Below are 15,333 nucleotides of genomic sequence, written 5' to 3'. Positions count from 1 at the left end.
TACTGAGTCATCTCTCCAGCCTCTGAATAACTGATTCTTATTAACAATTAAGAAACTAGACAAAGTGTCATTTAAGATGTCTTGGCTAATGTTAGCATTTAAGTGTCTCAGGCAGGAGGATTAGAGGTGTGCAGCCAGCTACAGAGGGAATTCGAGGTTACCCTAGCATACTTATCTACCTATCTCTTCAATTCTACTAACACGAAAGAATTCCTAGTAAGAGTCACTACGGAAAATTACCTGTGACTCTAGGTCATGATAAAGTCTTATACTTGATAATTTCTCCCCCCTATGAATTGCTACTTGGCCTACAAGTAGTGACCTTAGGCAATCTAAGAAAGAGGTTATTCTCACTTTATAATCAACATTTTTTAAACAGTTTTTTGATATTTATTTATTATGTAAACAGTGTTTATCGGCGTGTATCCCTGCAGGCCAGAAGAGGGCACCAGATTTCATTACAGATGGTTGTGAGCCACTGTGTGGTTGCTGGGAATTGAACTCAAGACCTCTGGAAGAGCAGTTAGTGCTCTTAACCACTGAGCCATCTCTCCAGCCCCTATAATCAACATTTTTACCTGAATCAAAAAACACATAATTTCAAACAAATCAGGCACAAAAGGAACATTACTCTCTCTACCCTTACACTTATCTAAAACATGTCTGAAACACATGGTAGTTCTCTGTAACCCTGGCACTCTAGAGAAAGAGGCTACCATGGGCTTCATAGTAAAACCCTGTTTCAGAGAAATAAAACCAAAAATTAAAATAAAACAACCTCAAAGAAAATCTTAAATAACATGTATTGGCCTTTGCTTAGCTAGTAGAAAACTCGTGTAGCAGTTACAAAGTCCTGGGTTTGACTCCAAGTACCACATAAAACTAGGTATGGAGGCACATGCCTATAATTCTGGCATTCAGGAGACAGAGGTAGAAGACTCTGAAGTTCAAGGTCATCATCAGTTACATAGCAAGTTTGAGGCCAGACTGACCCTGTCTCAAAAAATAAAAATCTGGGGCTAGAGAGATGGCTCAGAGGTTAAGAGCACTGACTGCTCTTCCAGAGGTCCTGGGTTCAATTCCCAGCAACCACATGGTGGCTCACAGCCATCTGTAATGAGATCTGGTGTCCTCTTTTGGCCAGCAAGCATACAGATAGACAAAACACTGTATATATAATAAATACATAAATAAATCTTTAAAAAAATTAAAAAAAATAAAAATCTGGGGATTATCAGATATTACATGAACCTACTTCAAGTTTGCAGTATATATATAAATACTCCTACCAAGCTGTGCAACAGAACAGCACTGTTGTGACAGGGCTGAAGTCTACCTCCACGTACCTCTATACACATTCTCTGTAAGTGTGTATAGGGCCAATAAGTTCATATTCTCTACCAAATATTATATGGCAGTTAAGTATGATGTGCACTAGAGATCTGAAGCATCATAAAGAACTGTACAGGTATGAGGAACTGCCACCTTTTTGTTTTCTGAGATGGGGTCTTGTTAGAATGTTCCAGCTGGCCTCAAATTCCTGAGCTCAACTGTTTCTCCTGCCTTCTGCCTGACTAGCTGAGACTACAGGTGGTTCTCGAACTGCTTCCTGGGGGGAAGGGAGCAGTTCAAGATAGGTTCTTACTGCACAGCTCTGGTTGTCCTGGAACGCACTATGTAGACCAGGCCGACTTCAAACTCAAAGAGATGAACCTGCCTCTGTCTCCTGAGTGCTGGGACTAAAGGTGCCACCATACCGTTAGTGTTTTGTCTTCAAAAAGTATTTTGTCTTCTTGAATTTAGGTCTTTAAGGCAGAAGATCTGGAGAAATACTAAAAAATGGAAACCAGGATGCCTTGACAGTTAAATAGGCTAAAACCAAAATGTCCATACTTTATCAGAAAACATGGTCTTCAGGTTGGCAATTTGCACTCTACCCAAGAGAGATAAGGCTGTAGGTTCTCCCGGTTAGGCTCAGAAGACTTCACCAAGTGCCTCTGCAAAGTGAAAGAATGCAGACACATATCCTGACATGGCAGTGCATGTCTGTAATCTCAGCTCAGGAGAGGCTGGATGACTGCAATCTGAGGCTAGTGAGGAATACACAGAGAGATCCTGCTTTGAAAACAAAGGGAAACCAAGCCAGGCCTCGTGGTGAATGTCTTTATTCCTAGCACTTGGAAGGCAGAGGTAACGGATAGGAGAGATGGTGGAATTCTGAGTTCCAGGATAGTCTGGTCTACATAGTGAGACCCTGTCTCAAAAACAGAAAGAAAAAAAGGGGCTAGAGAGATGGCTCAGAGGTTAAGAGCATTGACCGCTATTCTAAGAGGTCCTGAGTTCAGTTCCCAGCAACCACATTGTGGTTCACAGCCATCTATAATGAGATCTGGTACACTCTTCTGGCATACAGGCATATACAACAAATAAACCTTAAAAATAAATAAATGAATAAAAAACAAACAAAATTTTAAAAAGGGAAGACAAGTAATAACAACAACAAAAGTAAAACAAAACACAACAACAACAACAAAAAAAAAACACAGGGATATCTGTTGCTTTAGAAATAGTACTGATTTGCAAAAAGCATAGTTTTGGCCAAGTGTGGTAGTGTATAATTGTGCCATTCATGTCACAGAAGCAGGAAGATTAGGAGTTCACAGTTAGTCTTGGCTGCATAATAATTTCAAGGCCAGTCAGGACTATGTGACCCTTTGTCACAAAAACCCAAAAGTTTGTCTGGAGAGATAACTCAGTGGTTAAGAGCACTTGCTGCTCCCCACGAGGACCCAATTTCAGTTCCCAGCGCTCACCCATAAAGTAGCTTGCAACTGCATTTAACTCTGGTTCCGGGGAATCTTGTGCTCTTTTCTGTGTTCTCAAAGCACCTGAACGTGTGATACATATACATGCAAACAAACTTTAAAAAATAATTTTAAAACAGAATTATTTTATATTAATTTTCATATACTAACGGTAAAACATTAGTTCTATCCAAAGTCTTATGTGTGTGTGTGTGTATATGTATTTATTTATTTATTATTTACTACAGTATTAGGGAATGAACCCAACGATGTGTATATGCTAGACAAGCAGAATTTACTGAGCAATTGTTGGAGGAAGGTCATTGGTTAAAAAATAAAGAAACTGTTTGGCCCTCATAGATTAGAACATACGTGGGTGGAGTAAACAGAAGAGAATGCTGGGAGGAAGAGGAAGTGAGCTCAGATTCGATAGCTCTCCTCTCTGGGGCACATGCGATGAAGCTCCGACCCAGGATGGACGTAGGCTAGAATCTTCCCGGTAAGCGCACCTTGGGGTGCTACACACATTATTAGAAATGGGCTAGTCCAGGTGCGAGAGTTAGCCGAGAAGAGGCTAGATATAATGGGCCAAGCAGTGTTTAAAAGAATACAGTTTGTGTGTGTTATTATTTCGGGGCATAAGCTAGCCAGGCGACCAGGAGCTGGGGCGGCAGGAACACAGTCCGCAGCTCCTATTACAGAATGGCCCCCAACGTGTGGACAACTATATCCACAGAAAGCCTGAGAAAGCTTGGGAAAGAATAGAGTAAAGCATGTTTTCTTGGTAGCAGCAATTTCTTGGGTCTGCTCTGCTTGCTAGAGGCAAGAAAGTGCTCTCATCTAAGAGAGGCTTCCTGACTCAGCTCTAGCTACAAAACCCTGCAGCTCATTAAGAGGTCCTGCCACAAAACACTTAAATGGTATTGATAAAAACTGGCTGCATGCTTGTTTGTTTTCGGCCGTAGTAGGAAAAAAGCTGTGCTGTTTTAAAATTCTGGCGTTCTGGTCTGTCCTGCCAGGGCAAACTCTGACGCTTTCACGCAAGTGGTTCCTTTGGTTTGCAAGCACACGCTGCTGCAGCTTGCTTGCTGGCAGGGACCTTGAAACGCCATACACTTGTGGCAATAAACATGGCTACAGCCGGTACCTCAGCCATGAGACTGGAAAGCTAAGGAATGGGCTGGATCCAGCCATCAAAGCCACAGCTTTAAACCTACCCATATTGCTCAGTAATTTCAAGGCGCGTGTGGTCAGAAAAAGAGAAATATACAGTAAAGAGAGATTCAAAGACAAAGAAAACCTTTAAATGATTTACAGTGCGTTAAAACTATATGCAGACTAAAAGTTAAAGTTTTTAAAGTAAAAAACAAAAAAAAAAAAGGAAGAAAGAGAGTAGTTGGGTGTGGTAGTACACACCTTTAATCCCAACACTTGGGAGGCAGAGGTAGATTGACCTCGGAGTTGAACTCTGTGACTTCAAGGTGTGGTAGCACACACCTTGAATTCCAATGCCTGGGAGGCAGAGACAGATGGATCTCTGAGAGGTCAAGGACAGCCTGGTCTACAGAGTTATTCCAGGTCAAAGATACAGAGAACCTGTCTCAAAAAGCAAAAAATAAAAGTAAAAATAAACAAAATAGAGGTTAAAATAAAGTGCACAAAGATGGAAAATACAGAGAATTTTGATACTGTATGCTATTATGCTCTGTTTGAATTGTTTGAGTGCTGAGGAAGGAGCAACAGCTGCTAAAAGATACTTGTTTATAAATGCTGCTGAACTAATCCAACATAGATATTTTGAAAATACCTTGACTTCAGCATTTGGATCTAAGGATACTTTGGAAAAGAGATTCTTTTGTTTTCACAGACGATGACACCCTGCAGATTGCTTCCATCCCAATTTGGTATGATAGACCACACCCTCCTGAAAGGTTGCTGTGAACACCTTCAAAAAATTACTTCACTCAATTGACGACTGAGATGAACCTAGCACACAGGTTATACCCTGAATATCTGATTAACAGTGCCCCCATTCAGCAGGAAGCAGTTTGGATAGAAATAACTACATCCATATTCCCAAATATTGTTTATAAATGTTCTTTTACATTTAAAGGGGGATATTATATAGGTATGAATAATTTGCATTGATATGGATTTTGCTTTAGTGATTTAAATTTAAGGTCAATTTTGTTGTTATATGTATATGTATTTCTGATATTGATTAAGGTATTGTGATTGTGTAGCTCATGTAAAAATGTTATGTATATAAGTTGTTAATGAATAGTTATCTATAATAGTCAAGTTTGTAGTCATGTTAGATTTTCTAGATGTACATAGATATATTTTAGATAGACATTCTTCATATCTTTCAAAGACTACGGAATATGCTATTTAATGTTTTAATAACTTAGGACTTTTCATGACAATGAGACACTCTGCTCCTGGCAGCACCAATCTACTTCAAGAAGAAGATGGGCATTGAAGAGGATCCTTATGGAGTTTGATAGCCATTAGGGCAAGAAACTGCTCTTGCCTGGACTGTTGCATAAACTGGACACAAAGAACCCGCAGAGAGAGGACTGCTGAACTTGCCTAAAGGTGAGATGATTCTTTGGGGTTCCTGATTCATGAAAGAGTCTGTGAGACATTCTGCAGGACACAGCAGATAGTGACTGAACTGCCTTTGACATTTCCTGCTTCATGGAAATGTCTCTGGATACTGTGGGCCTGTAGGCCGAAGATGGATGCCCCAATGGTACAGAGAAACTTTGGGTGACTGTCAAGGCAGTGAGATGTCTCTGTCATTTCTAGAGTTTGAAAGTTGCTTATTTCTTGTTTGCTTAGGTAATATTGTATCTTTCTGGAGTCTTTGATGGAGTTGAAGAATAGTCAGTTATAGTTATAGTTTTCCTTAGTTATGATAAAGATAAAATAGATGTAAATATTGTAATTTTTACTTGATAACTGTTTTGTTATATGTAATTTTGCTATGTTAAAGTTAAAGCCTTCCTTTTTTTATTTAAACAGAAAAAGGGGAAATGATGGAGGAAGGTCATTGGTTAAAAAATAAAGAAACTGTTTGGCCCTCATAGGTTAGAACATACGTGGGTAGAGTAAACAGAAGAGAATGCTGGGAGGAAGAGGAAGTGAGCTCAGACTCGATAGCTCTCCTCTCTGGGGCACATGCGATGAAGCTCCGACCCAGGATGGATGTAGGCTAGAATCTTCCCGGTAAGCGCACCTTGGGGTGCTACACACATTATTAGAAATGGGCTAGTCCAGGTGCGAGAGTTAGCCGAGAAGAGGCTAGATATAATGGGCCAAGCAGTGTTTAAAAGAATACAGTTTGTGTGTTGTTATTTCGGGGCATAAGCTAGCCAGGCGACCAGGAGCTGGGGTGGCAGGAACACAGTCCGCAGCTTCTACTACAAGCAATCATTTACTTAAATAGCTTATTGAGATATTATAATGACAAAATAGTTTATTCAGTGATATTAAGACTATCAGAGTATCCTAGATTTTCATCGTTTTGTTGAAATAGCTCCCCAAACTCCTGACTACCAGTTTGGTGAAAGCTGCCCTTCTATACTAGCAGTTGGGGTCACCCAGGGAATCTCCTAACTTTTTTTTGTTTTTTCAATACAGGGTTTCCGCTGTAACTTTGAGGCTTGTCCTGGAATTCACTCTGTAGAACAGGCTAACCTCGAACTCCCAGAGATCCTCCTACTTCTGTTTCTCGAGTGCTGACATTAAAGGGTACCACTACTACCTGGCAAAGATTGCCCTTTTGAAAACACTGCTCTTAGCCAGGCAGCGGTGGCGCACATCTTTAATCCCAGTCCTCAGGAGGCAGAGGTAGGTGGATCTCTGTGAGTTTGAGGCCATCCTGGTCTACAGAGTGAGTTCCAGGACAGCCAGGGCTATTACATAGAGAAACCTTGTCTCAAAAAACCAAAAAACGAAAGAAAAAAAAAAAGAAGAAAGAAAGAAAGAAAACACGGCTGTTGTAGTTTGTTTGCTTTGTTTCTTTTTTGTAGTAAAGTTTCCCTCAGAAGCCTGATAACCAAGGGTTATCTGCTCATATTAGAAGTGGTGGATGCTGAAGTCTCCACCCCTCCTTGAGGTTTAGTAGGCAGCCAGTGATTACTGTGGGAAGGAAGAGACATTTCTTTCACTATTGTAGGCACCAGTATGCTCCTGTAAACAGTTGGAATTAAACTTACTGGCATGTGTTTGTATACACACACACATACACACACACACAGCATTAGAGTAGCTGTAAAGAAGGGGTCTGCAGAGTGAGAGGGAAAAAGAGGGTAATGGGTGGTAAATACATTAAATAATGTATGAAAATGTCATAATGAAGCCAATTCTATATAACTTACGCTAATAAAATCTTTTTTTTTTTTTTTTTTTTTTTTTTTTTTTGGGATATGAGACAGGGTTTCTCTGTAGCTTTGGAGCCTGTCCTGGAACTAACTTTTGTAGACCAGGCTGGCCTCGAACTCACAAAGATATGTCTGTTTCTACCTCCCGAGTGCTGGGATTAAAGGCGTGCGCCACCACCGCCTGGCACTAATAAGTTTCTAAACGACTTATTTTTAATTATATTTGTGTATGTCCAGTATAGTGTGCCAATTAATTTTTTGTCAACCTGACACAATCAAGGGTCAGCTGGGAAGGGAGCTTCAATTTGATTGTTGGTTGCTGTGGGAAGGCCCAGGTCATAGAATGCAGGTGGCCCTGGGCTATATAAAAAAGCAGGTTTGGGGCTGGAGAGATGGCTCAGCAGTTAAGAGCACTGGATGCTCTTCTAAAGGTCCTGAGTTCAATTCCCAGCAACCACATTGTGGCTCACAACCATCTGTAATGAGATCTGGTGCCCTCTTCTGGCCTACAGGCATACACATGCAGGCAGAACACTGAATACATAATAAATAAATAAAACTTTTAAAAAAAGAAAAGAAAAAAGAAAAAACAGACTGAGCAAGCCAGTCAGTATATAATGTTTCTTAATGGTCTCAACTTTAGTTTCTGCCTTTCCTCAGTGACTTGAAACGGAAAGAAGAAATAAAGCCTTTCCTCCCCAAGTTTCAGGTCATGGTGCTTATCAAAGAAAGCAAGTTTAGGACAATGGGTATGCGTATTTGAGTGCAGGTGCCCAGGGCAACCAGAAGAAGGTGTGAGGTCCCCTGGAGTTGGAGTTAGCTGCCTGATGTCCTGAGAACTGAATGAACTTAGATCCTCTGCAAGAGCAGCATGTGCTTTTAACTGTGAGCCATCTCTCCAAGGCCCTAATAAAAACTGTTTAAAATATGAGGGTGCATATCAATTGACACCATGAGAATAGCTGGGTCTTGACGACTCTGGATTATACTTCAGGATGACTTGGCTATGCCATTTCATTAGGGAGAGTAATGCTATTAGTACCTTTCAATTTTCCTTCTGGCTGGTGTGTACCTCAATTCCTAAGTCTAGAGACCCACTTTAAAACAAAAACAGACAAACCTTAGTTTCTTTGTTTTTTTACGGCAGATATGTTAGTTTAATTTTGAATATGATATGTAAATATCCTCAACTTTCAGGAAAGAAGTTGTATAACTCCCCCAAGGAATTTCTCCACACACTGATTGATACATAAACTGTTAGCACACTGTTCATTTTAATTCTTTTTTTTTTTTTTTTTTTTGGTTTTTTCGAGACAGGGTTTCTCTGTGGTTTTGGAGCCTGTCCTGGAACTAGCTCTTGTAGACCAGGCTGGTCTCGAACTCACAGAGATCCGCCTAACTCTGCCTCCCGAGTGCTGGGATTAAAGGAGTGCGCCACCACCGCCCGACTGTTCATTTTAAATCTAAAGAGGAAAGAACATCTACTTTTCTACAATAAGAGATCTGTGCACTTTTGGATAATTCATTTTGTGTTGTGTTGCTGTTTCACTGCTTTCTCTGTTTTGTTTGTTTGGTTTGTTTTTTGAGATAGGGTTTCTCTGTGTAGTACTGGCTATCCTGGAATTCACTCTGTAAGCCAGACCTCAAACTCACAGAGAAATCCACTTGCCTACACCTCAAAATTCTGCTCGACTTGTTGTGTATATGTGTGTTTTCTCTTTAATTTGATGTTATTTTGTCATGTTGTTCTACCAGCAAAATTTTTCCTTTGTATTTCTTCCTTAAAATTTTTTATATGTATTGGCATTTTGCTTGCATGTATGTTGGTGTACACATGTAAACCTGGTACCCATGGAAGCAGAAGAGGGTGTTAGATCCTCTGAAACTGGAGTTACAGATGATTGTGAGCTTCAATGTGGGTACTGGGAACCAAACCTGGGTCCTTTGCAAGAACAAGTGCAAGTAACTGCTGAGCCATCTCTCCAGTTTTGTCCCTGCGTTTTTCATTTCAGTATTAGCTACTCAGCATTTCCAGGTTGAACAAGAAATCAGCCAGCTGTATGTCACTGACTGTGCGGTCTTCACCCACAGCTGTCTAGGTCCTGAAACAAGGTGAGGCCTGTGCTGGGGGTAGGGGATGTAGGAGGACACAGAATCAGATGGGAAGGACTGATGCCCACCTCCCCTCTCCAAATAAGGATGTGGTCTCTGGTGAAGAAAGAAGAGAACATGAAGGTTCTTTGTTGTCTTAGACTGTCAACCACTCTTCTATATGCCCTGTTAACACTCCTCAACTTAAAAGAAGACCAAGTCTTGAGCCTTTTTGGAAATTCCAGGGTGAACAAACTAAGATCCAGTTTTCTGGGACTCTTGTTATTTAAGTTGTATTCAGCTTCCAACATTTTGTTGCACTTGTTTTTTCCACCTTTTATAGACCTATACCTCTAAACAATTCTTTTTATTTTTCTTTTCTTTTTTTTGAGACAAGGTCTCTCTATGTAACTTTGGCTGGTTCATTCACACTGTGTAGACCAGGATGGCTTTAAACACATAGAAATCCATCCACCTCTGCCCCTTGAATGATGGAACTAAAGGCCTGTACCACCATGCGAAGTTTAAAAAGATTTCTTTACCACTGCTTCAGAAGATAAAAGCAAATCTGTGTGTTCAACTCATCATTTTACTTCATGTTTCTATGAAGTACTTTATAGGGCTAAAGGTGTCTCAACTTCCTACAAATAAAAAGATCTTTCCAGTAAGTAATTTCTTATTAAAGCATATTCTAGAAGATCAGGTCTATTAAGATTTATTTACATGCAGGGAGTTCATTTTTATACCTCAACTAGTGAGTCATCAGTATGAGAAAAATGTTCAGTTGACTTTTCTTTAGGATTTTAAAAGTTACACACGGGGCTGGAGAGATGGTTCAGTGGTTAAGAGCATTGCCTGCTCTTCCAAAGGTCCGGAGTTCAATTCCCAGCAACCACATGGTGGCTCACAACCACCTGTAATGAGGTCTGGTGTCTTCTTCTGGCCTTCAGGCATACACGCAGACAAAATATTGTATACATAATAAATAAATATTTAAAAATAAAGTTACACACAAGAAAAGTGAAGAGATAGAAGATATCCTGGTACCAAACAGAGAAGAAAACCTTAGGCTAGCTCAAATAAAAACAAATAATTTCAAGACCAAATTTATTCCAAAGTAAACAGAATATACCTCCACTTCTTAGATAGCTGCTCAGGAAATTAATCAGTCAATACTCCCAGGCTATCAGGTGCTAAACCCTCTATCATCACAGGGTGAGCTACACATGCATACCTTCAGTACTGCAAGGCTCCAATTTTAAGTTACAATTCAGATACCAATGCATTTCTACCTTGATGATATTTTGTAGATCACGAGTAGATCAAGATTATAGGTTGGATTAACTCAAAACAGAAATCACGCAGATGTTTCTAAGTCAATGATAAAAGGCAGTAATTACCTCAAAAAATTACTTTTACCACAGTCCACATAGAAAATTAGCACAGAGATAAACAGTTAAAAAGAAGCAACTCACCCCTACTGTAAGTAACCATCTGAAAGGAACCCAAACTGCAAGAGCAAACCAACATTCTACTAGACAGGCTGAGAAGGCCAGGGAAGACAGTAGGTACCTGTACTGAACCCCCATGGCGGTCTGCGGCCAAGTGAGACGTCAGGTATGAGGTATTGGTCTGCCGGCTGGGCTGGATTTCCCACTCTCCTCGGCGCTCTGATGATGCAGTCTGCTTAGACATTAGGAAGCATGACAGCAAGATATGGAAGGAGAGGTAAAGCAACAGAAAGCAACAACAAAATCCAGTACATTAGTGCTCCTGCAGGGTTCTGTTTGGAGACCGACACTAACAACTGCTGCAAAGCACTGAGAAATAGTACTGTGACCGTATTTATTTTCACTAATGAACCAACATATCAGTTGAAAGAAAACCTGTACTGAACAAAGGAAAGGAGGGAGCCAACCAAAAGCTGGACATCACGCTTTGACTTTCACATTCGTGTAGTTTCAGCAACTACTAAGCGGATTAAATTCAGAAAGTTAAGAGTGTTGAGCAAATAAACAGTCATAAATAATTTCATTATTATAAATTTCACACTTATAAATGATTTCACTGAGCAGATCAAACTTTTTACATGAGGAACTGAGCCAATGAGCCTACTACCTATTCAAGATTAATGCCCATGCCAGGCGGTGGTGGCGCACACCTTTAATCCCAGCACTCAGGAGGCAGAGGCAGGCGGATTTCTGTGAGTTCGATGCCAGTCTGAACTACAAGAACTAGTTCCAGGACAGGCTCCAAAGCTACAGAGAAACCCTGTCTCGAAAAACTAAATAAATAAAAAACAAAAAACCTCCTTCTGTTTCTATTTTTGCTGCCATTTAGGCTGCCTTCATACCTTCTTTATCTGTCTGTTCTGTTCTTTAAGATATCATACTCTTCTGATCTCACTTATGTGTGACTTTTCGTACTGAAGAATCTGTACTAGGTGCCCCTTGCCCTGTCCAGATGGCTGAGGAGGTACTAAAATCATGCTGCACAGCTCTAACAGTCCTAAGACTCTAAGAACTAAAAAATGAGGAGTGTGCGAGGCAGTAATGAGGAATTAGTAAATCAAATTTTAATTGCTGTTGATAATCAGCAGCAGCAGGGGATGGGGTGCAATACTGTTGCTCTACATGAACACTAGGTAAGGAACCTATAAATCTCAGAAATGCTGGTAGCTATAAATGTGTATTTTATGAAAAAAATGGAGCAGGGAAAGGAGAATTAATTAGAACAATGTATACAACACACACACACATATATATAAAACTTCTATGATAATGGCTATTACTTTGTATGTTAAGTTGAAAAATTAATAAGAAAAATGAAGCATGAGAAGGTAATAGCTTAAAGCTCCACATTGGCTATGTCCTGCTGAGGATTTCATTGATAGGAACTGCTTAAAGCTTACTGGCAAGTCACCTAAAAGATATTTTCTATAAAGCTACAATTTACTCATCATTATTAATAGACTATGAATGAGGTTACATGGATAATAATAGCATTGTAAGAGATCCTGGCCATATTTGCTGTTGTTTCCTGTGGAGATGAGTAGGTAGTTGTATTAGCTTGTTTACTATGTAATTTCTACAAAGTGGGGTAGGGTTTTTTGTGGACAACACAAGAGAGTTCAAATTATTATAAACATTCCTTCCTTCTCAGACTCATCGAACTTTGCTAAGTTGTTCAGACTAGTCTTGAACTGGCAAACCATCATCCCACTAGTAACCTGTGTAGCTCGTATTAGAGTACAAACTACCCTGATGCTTCCCTTCCAATAATTTCTGTTGAAGATATTCAGATGTTAAGTTTTCCAATGCTATACAGCATAATTATACCATGTTATAAACTTAGGGACATTGTCTGACGCCTAGAGATAATAGACTAAATCTGTTTTTCTAATGTTAGAATATACACAACCAATTTAGTAAAACTTAAGCATAATATTTAAGGTCTAAAACTATTATGTAGTATCTGTACTATAAAACTGTTTACTTTTTGAGATAGGATCTCATTATGCAGCCCCAGGTTGGATTCAAACACATGATCCCCTGCTTCAGGTGTGTGCCATAACAGTGCCCATCCTCCTAAGACTTAAGGAATTAAAAGGACTGGAGAGATGGCTCAGCAGATAAAACACTTGGTGCTTTTGCAGAGAACCTGAGATCAGTCCCCAGTGTCCACATGGTGGCTCACAACCATTCCTAACTCCAGTTCCAGGGGATCCAATGCCCTCTTCTAACCTCTGTGGATATCAGCCACACACAACACACAAAGACATACATGCCAACAAAAACACTCATACACATAAATTAAAAAAAGTAAAAATGTGTCAAGCAGTGGTGGTGTATGCCTTTAACCCAGCACTCAGGAGGCAGAGTGGATCTCTCAGAGTTTGAGGTCAGCCTTGTCTACAAATGAGTTCCAGGACAGTCAGAGCTGCAACACCGAGAAACCTGTTTCGAAAAACCAAAAACGAACGAACGAACGAACCAACCAACCAACCAACCAACCAACCAACCAACCAACCACCAACCAACCAACCACCAACCAACCGACCAAACAAACAAATGTAAGACAAGGGTTTCTCAAAGACCTGCCCCTATTTGAGGATCTATAGGTAGTTAATAGTTGCTGGGGGACATTTTCTTCAGCCCCATAGCCACTGGTAAATTGCCCATTCCCCTGTAAGTAACACCAATTAAATTCAATGGTCACAAAAAACAGAAGACGATATGGAAATTAGAGGGATGGCTTGGCAGTTAAGAGCACTTGCTGACTCTTCCAGAGGAACCACAGGGTTCAGTCTTAGAACTCACACTAGGGAACTTACAACTGCCTATAACTCCAGTTCAAGGAGATCTAACACCCTCTTCTAACCTCTTCAGGGATCCACATATACATGGTATATGTATATATTATGTATACTTGAGCACACACATATATGAATACATAAGGTAAGTAAATCTTTGTTTGTTTGAAGACAGGGTTTCTCTGTGTAATAGCCCTAGCTATCCTGGAACTAGCTTTGTAGACCAGGCTGGCTTCAAATTCACAGAGCTCTGCCTGCCTCTGCCTCTCGAGTGTTAGGATAAAAGGCATGAGCCATCACTGCCTGGCTTTTATTTTTTTTAAAATAATTTATTTGTATTTTATGCACACTGGTGTTTTGCCTACATGTATGTCTATGTAAGGGTGTCAGATCCTCTGGAACAGGAGTTACAGACAAGGCTACCAAATCTTTAAAAAAAGAAAAGGTACAAAAGTAGAAGAGAGCCGGGCGGTGGCGGCGCACGCCTTTAATCCCAGCACTTGGGAGGCAGAGGCAGGCGGATCTCTGTGAGTTCGAGACCAGCCTGGTCTACAAGAGCTAGTTCCAGGACAGGCTCCAAAACCACAAAGAAACCCTGTCTCGAAAAACCAAAAAAAAAAAAAAAAGTAGAAGAGAAACTAGCTAGGAAGAATAAAGGATTAGTGAGAGCAAAAGGGAAAAGGACAGGGTGACAAGAAGATGTCACAATGGAACCCATCATCACACATAACCAATATATGCCAATAAAACATTAAAAAGTCCATTTTACTGACCAGTTAGAATTCTTTAGAGTTTTATGGTACGTACATAAAACAATCACTTCTCCCATATATGGTGGTTTTGCTCTCCTTTATTTTTCTTTGTTTTGGTGTGTGTATGTGTAAGCATTTGTGTATATATGCACATGTGGCCAGAGATCAACCTTAGTGTTGCTCCCAGTAACCACCCACATTTATTATTATTATTATTTATTTATTTTATGAGAGAAGGTCTCTCATGGGCCTGGAACTCATCATGTAAAATAGACTGGCTGGCTAGTGAGTCCCAGAGAACAGCCCGTCTCAGTCTCCATACTACTGGAATTATAGGTGTGTACCTGCCACCATTCCCAGCTTTTTTTTTTTTTTTTTTTTTTTTTAAGGAACATTTTGTGCTAAGAAACTAACTACGGTCTTCTGAAGAGTAGCAAGTGCTCCTAACTGCTGAGTTAACTTTCCAGGCCCCACCCAGCTTTTTTTCACATATGTTCTTCAGATATCACTCGAGTTTTCATGCTTGCAAGGCAAGCACTTTGCCAACTGAGCTTCCACCCCATTCCATAAAAGTTTTTTGTTTGTTTTTTCGAGACAGGGTTTCTCTGTGGTTTTGGAGCCTGTCCTGGAACTAGCTCTGTAGACCAAGCTGGTCTCGAACTCACAGAGATCCGCCTGCCTCTGCCTCCCAAGTGCTGGGATTAAAGGCGTGCGCCACCACCGCCCAGCTAAAAGTTGTTTTTGCATTTGTTTTGAGTCACATAAATTGGGGGAGGAGGGAAAGGCTTGAACTAAGAATGTAGCTCACCAGATGCATACTTGTATATGGTCTGATCTCCAGAACAAAAATAAATAAAAAATAATAATTTAAAATGAAGGAGAGCCAAGTGATGGGTGGTGGTAATATATGCCAGCATTAGGTATACAGAGGTATGCAGAGGCGGGTGGATCTCTGAGTTCAAGGCCAGTCCGGTCTACAGAGCAAG

The 15,333-nt window shown here is 40.3% G+C and overlaps 1 protein-coding gene across 4 annotated transcripts in view; it reads right to left on the bottom strand.

The window, feature by feature from the left end:
* Nucleotides 1-15,333, bottom strand: part of Csnk1g1 (casein kinase 1 gamma 1) — a 135,994-nt gene that overhangs the window by 18,422 nt on the left and 102,239 nt on the right. For 2 of the 4 annotated variants that reach the window (XM_057766987.1, XM_057766988.1), the window contains exon 11: nucleotides 10,856-10,966. The exons of the other annotated variants lie outside the window; for them this stretch is intronic. In XM_057766987.1, the coding sequence (XP_057622970.1) occupies nucleotides 10,856-10,966 (111 nt within the window). The remainder of the gene's footprint in view (nucleotides 1-10,855; nucleotides 10,967-15,333) is intronic. 4 annotated transcript variants of the gene reach the window in all.

The sequence above is a fragment of the Chionomys nivalis genome, chromosome 4 (genome assembly GCF_950005125.1).
Source record: "Chionomys nivalis chromosome 4, mChiNiv1.1, whole genome shotgun sequence".
Classification (NCBI taxonomy): Eukaryota; Metazoa; Chordata; class Mammalia; order Rodentia; family Cricetidae; genus Chionomys; species Chionomys nivalis.
Note: the sequence above shows the minus strand (reverse complement) of the source record. Positions and strands in the feature narration are given on the sequence as shown.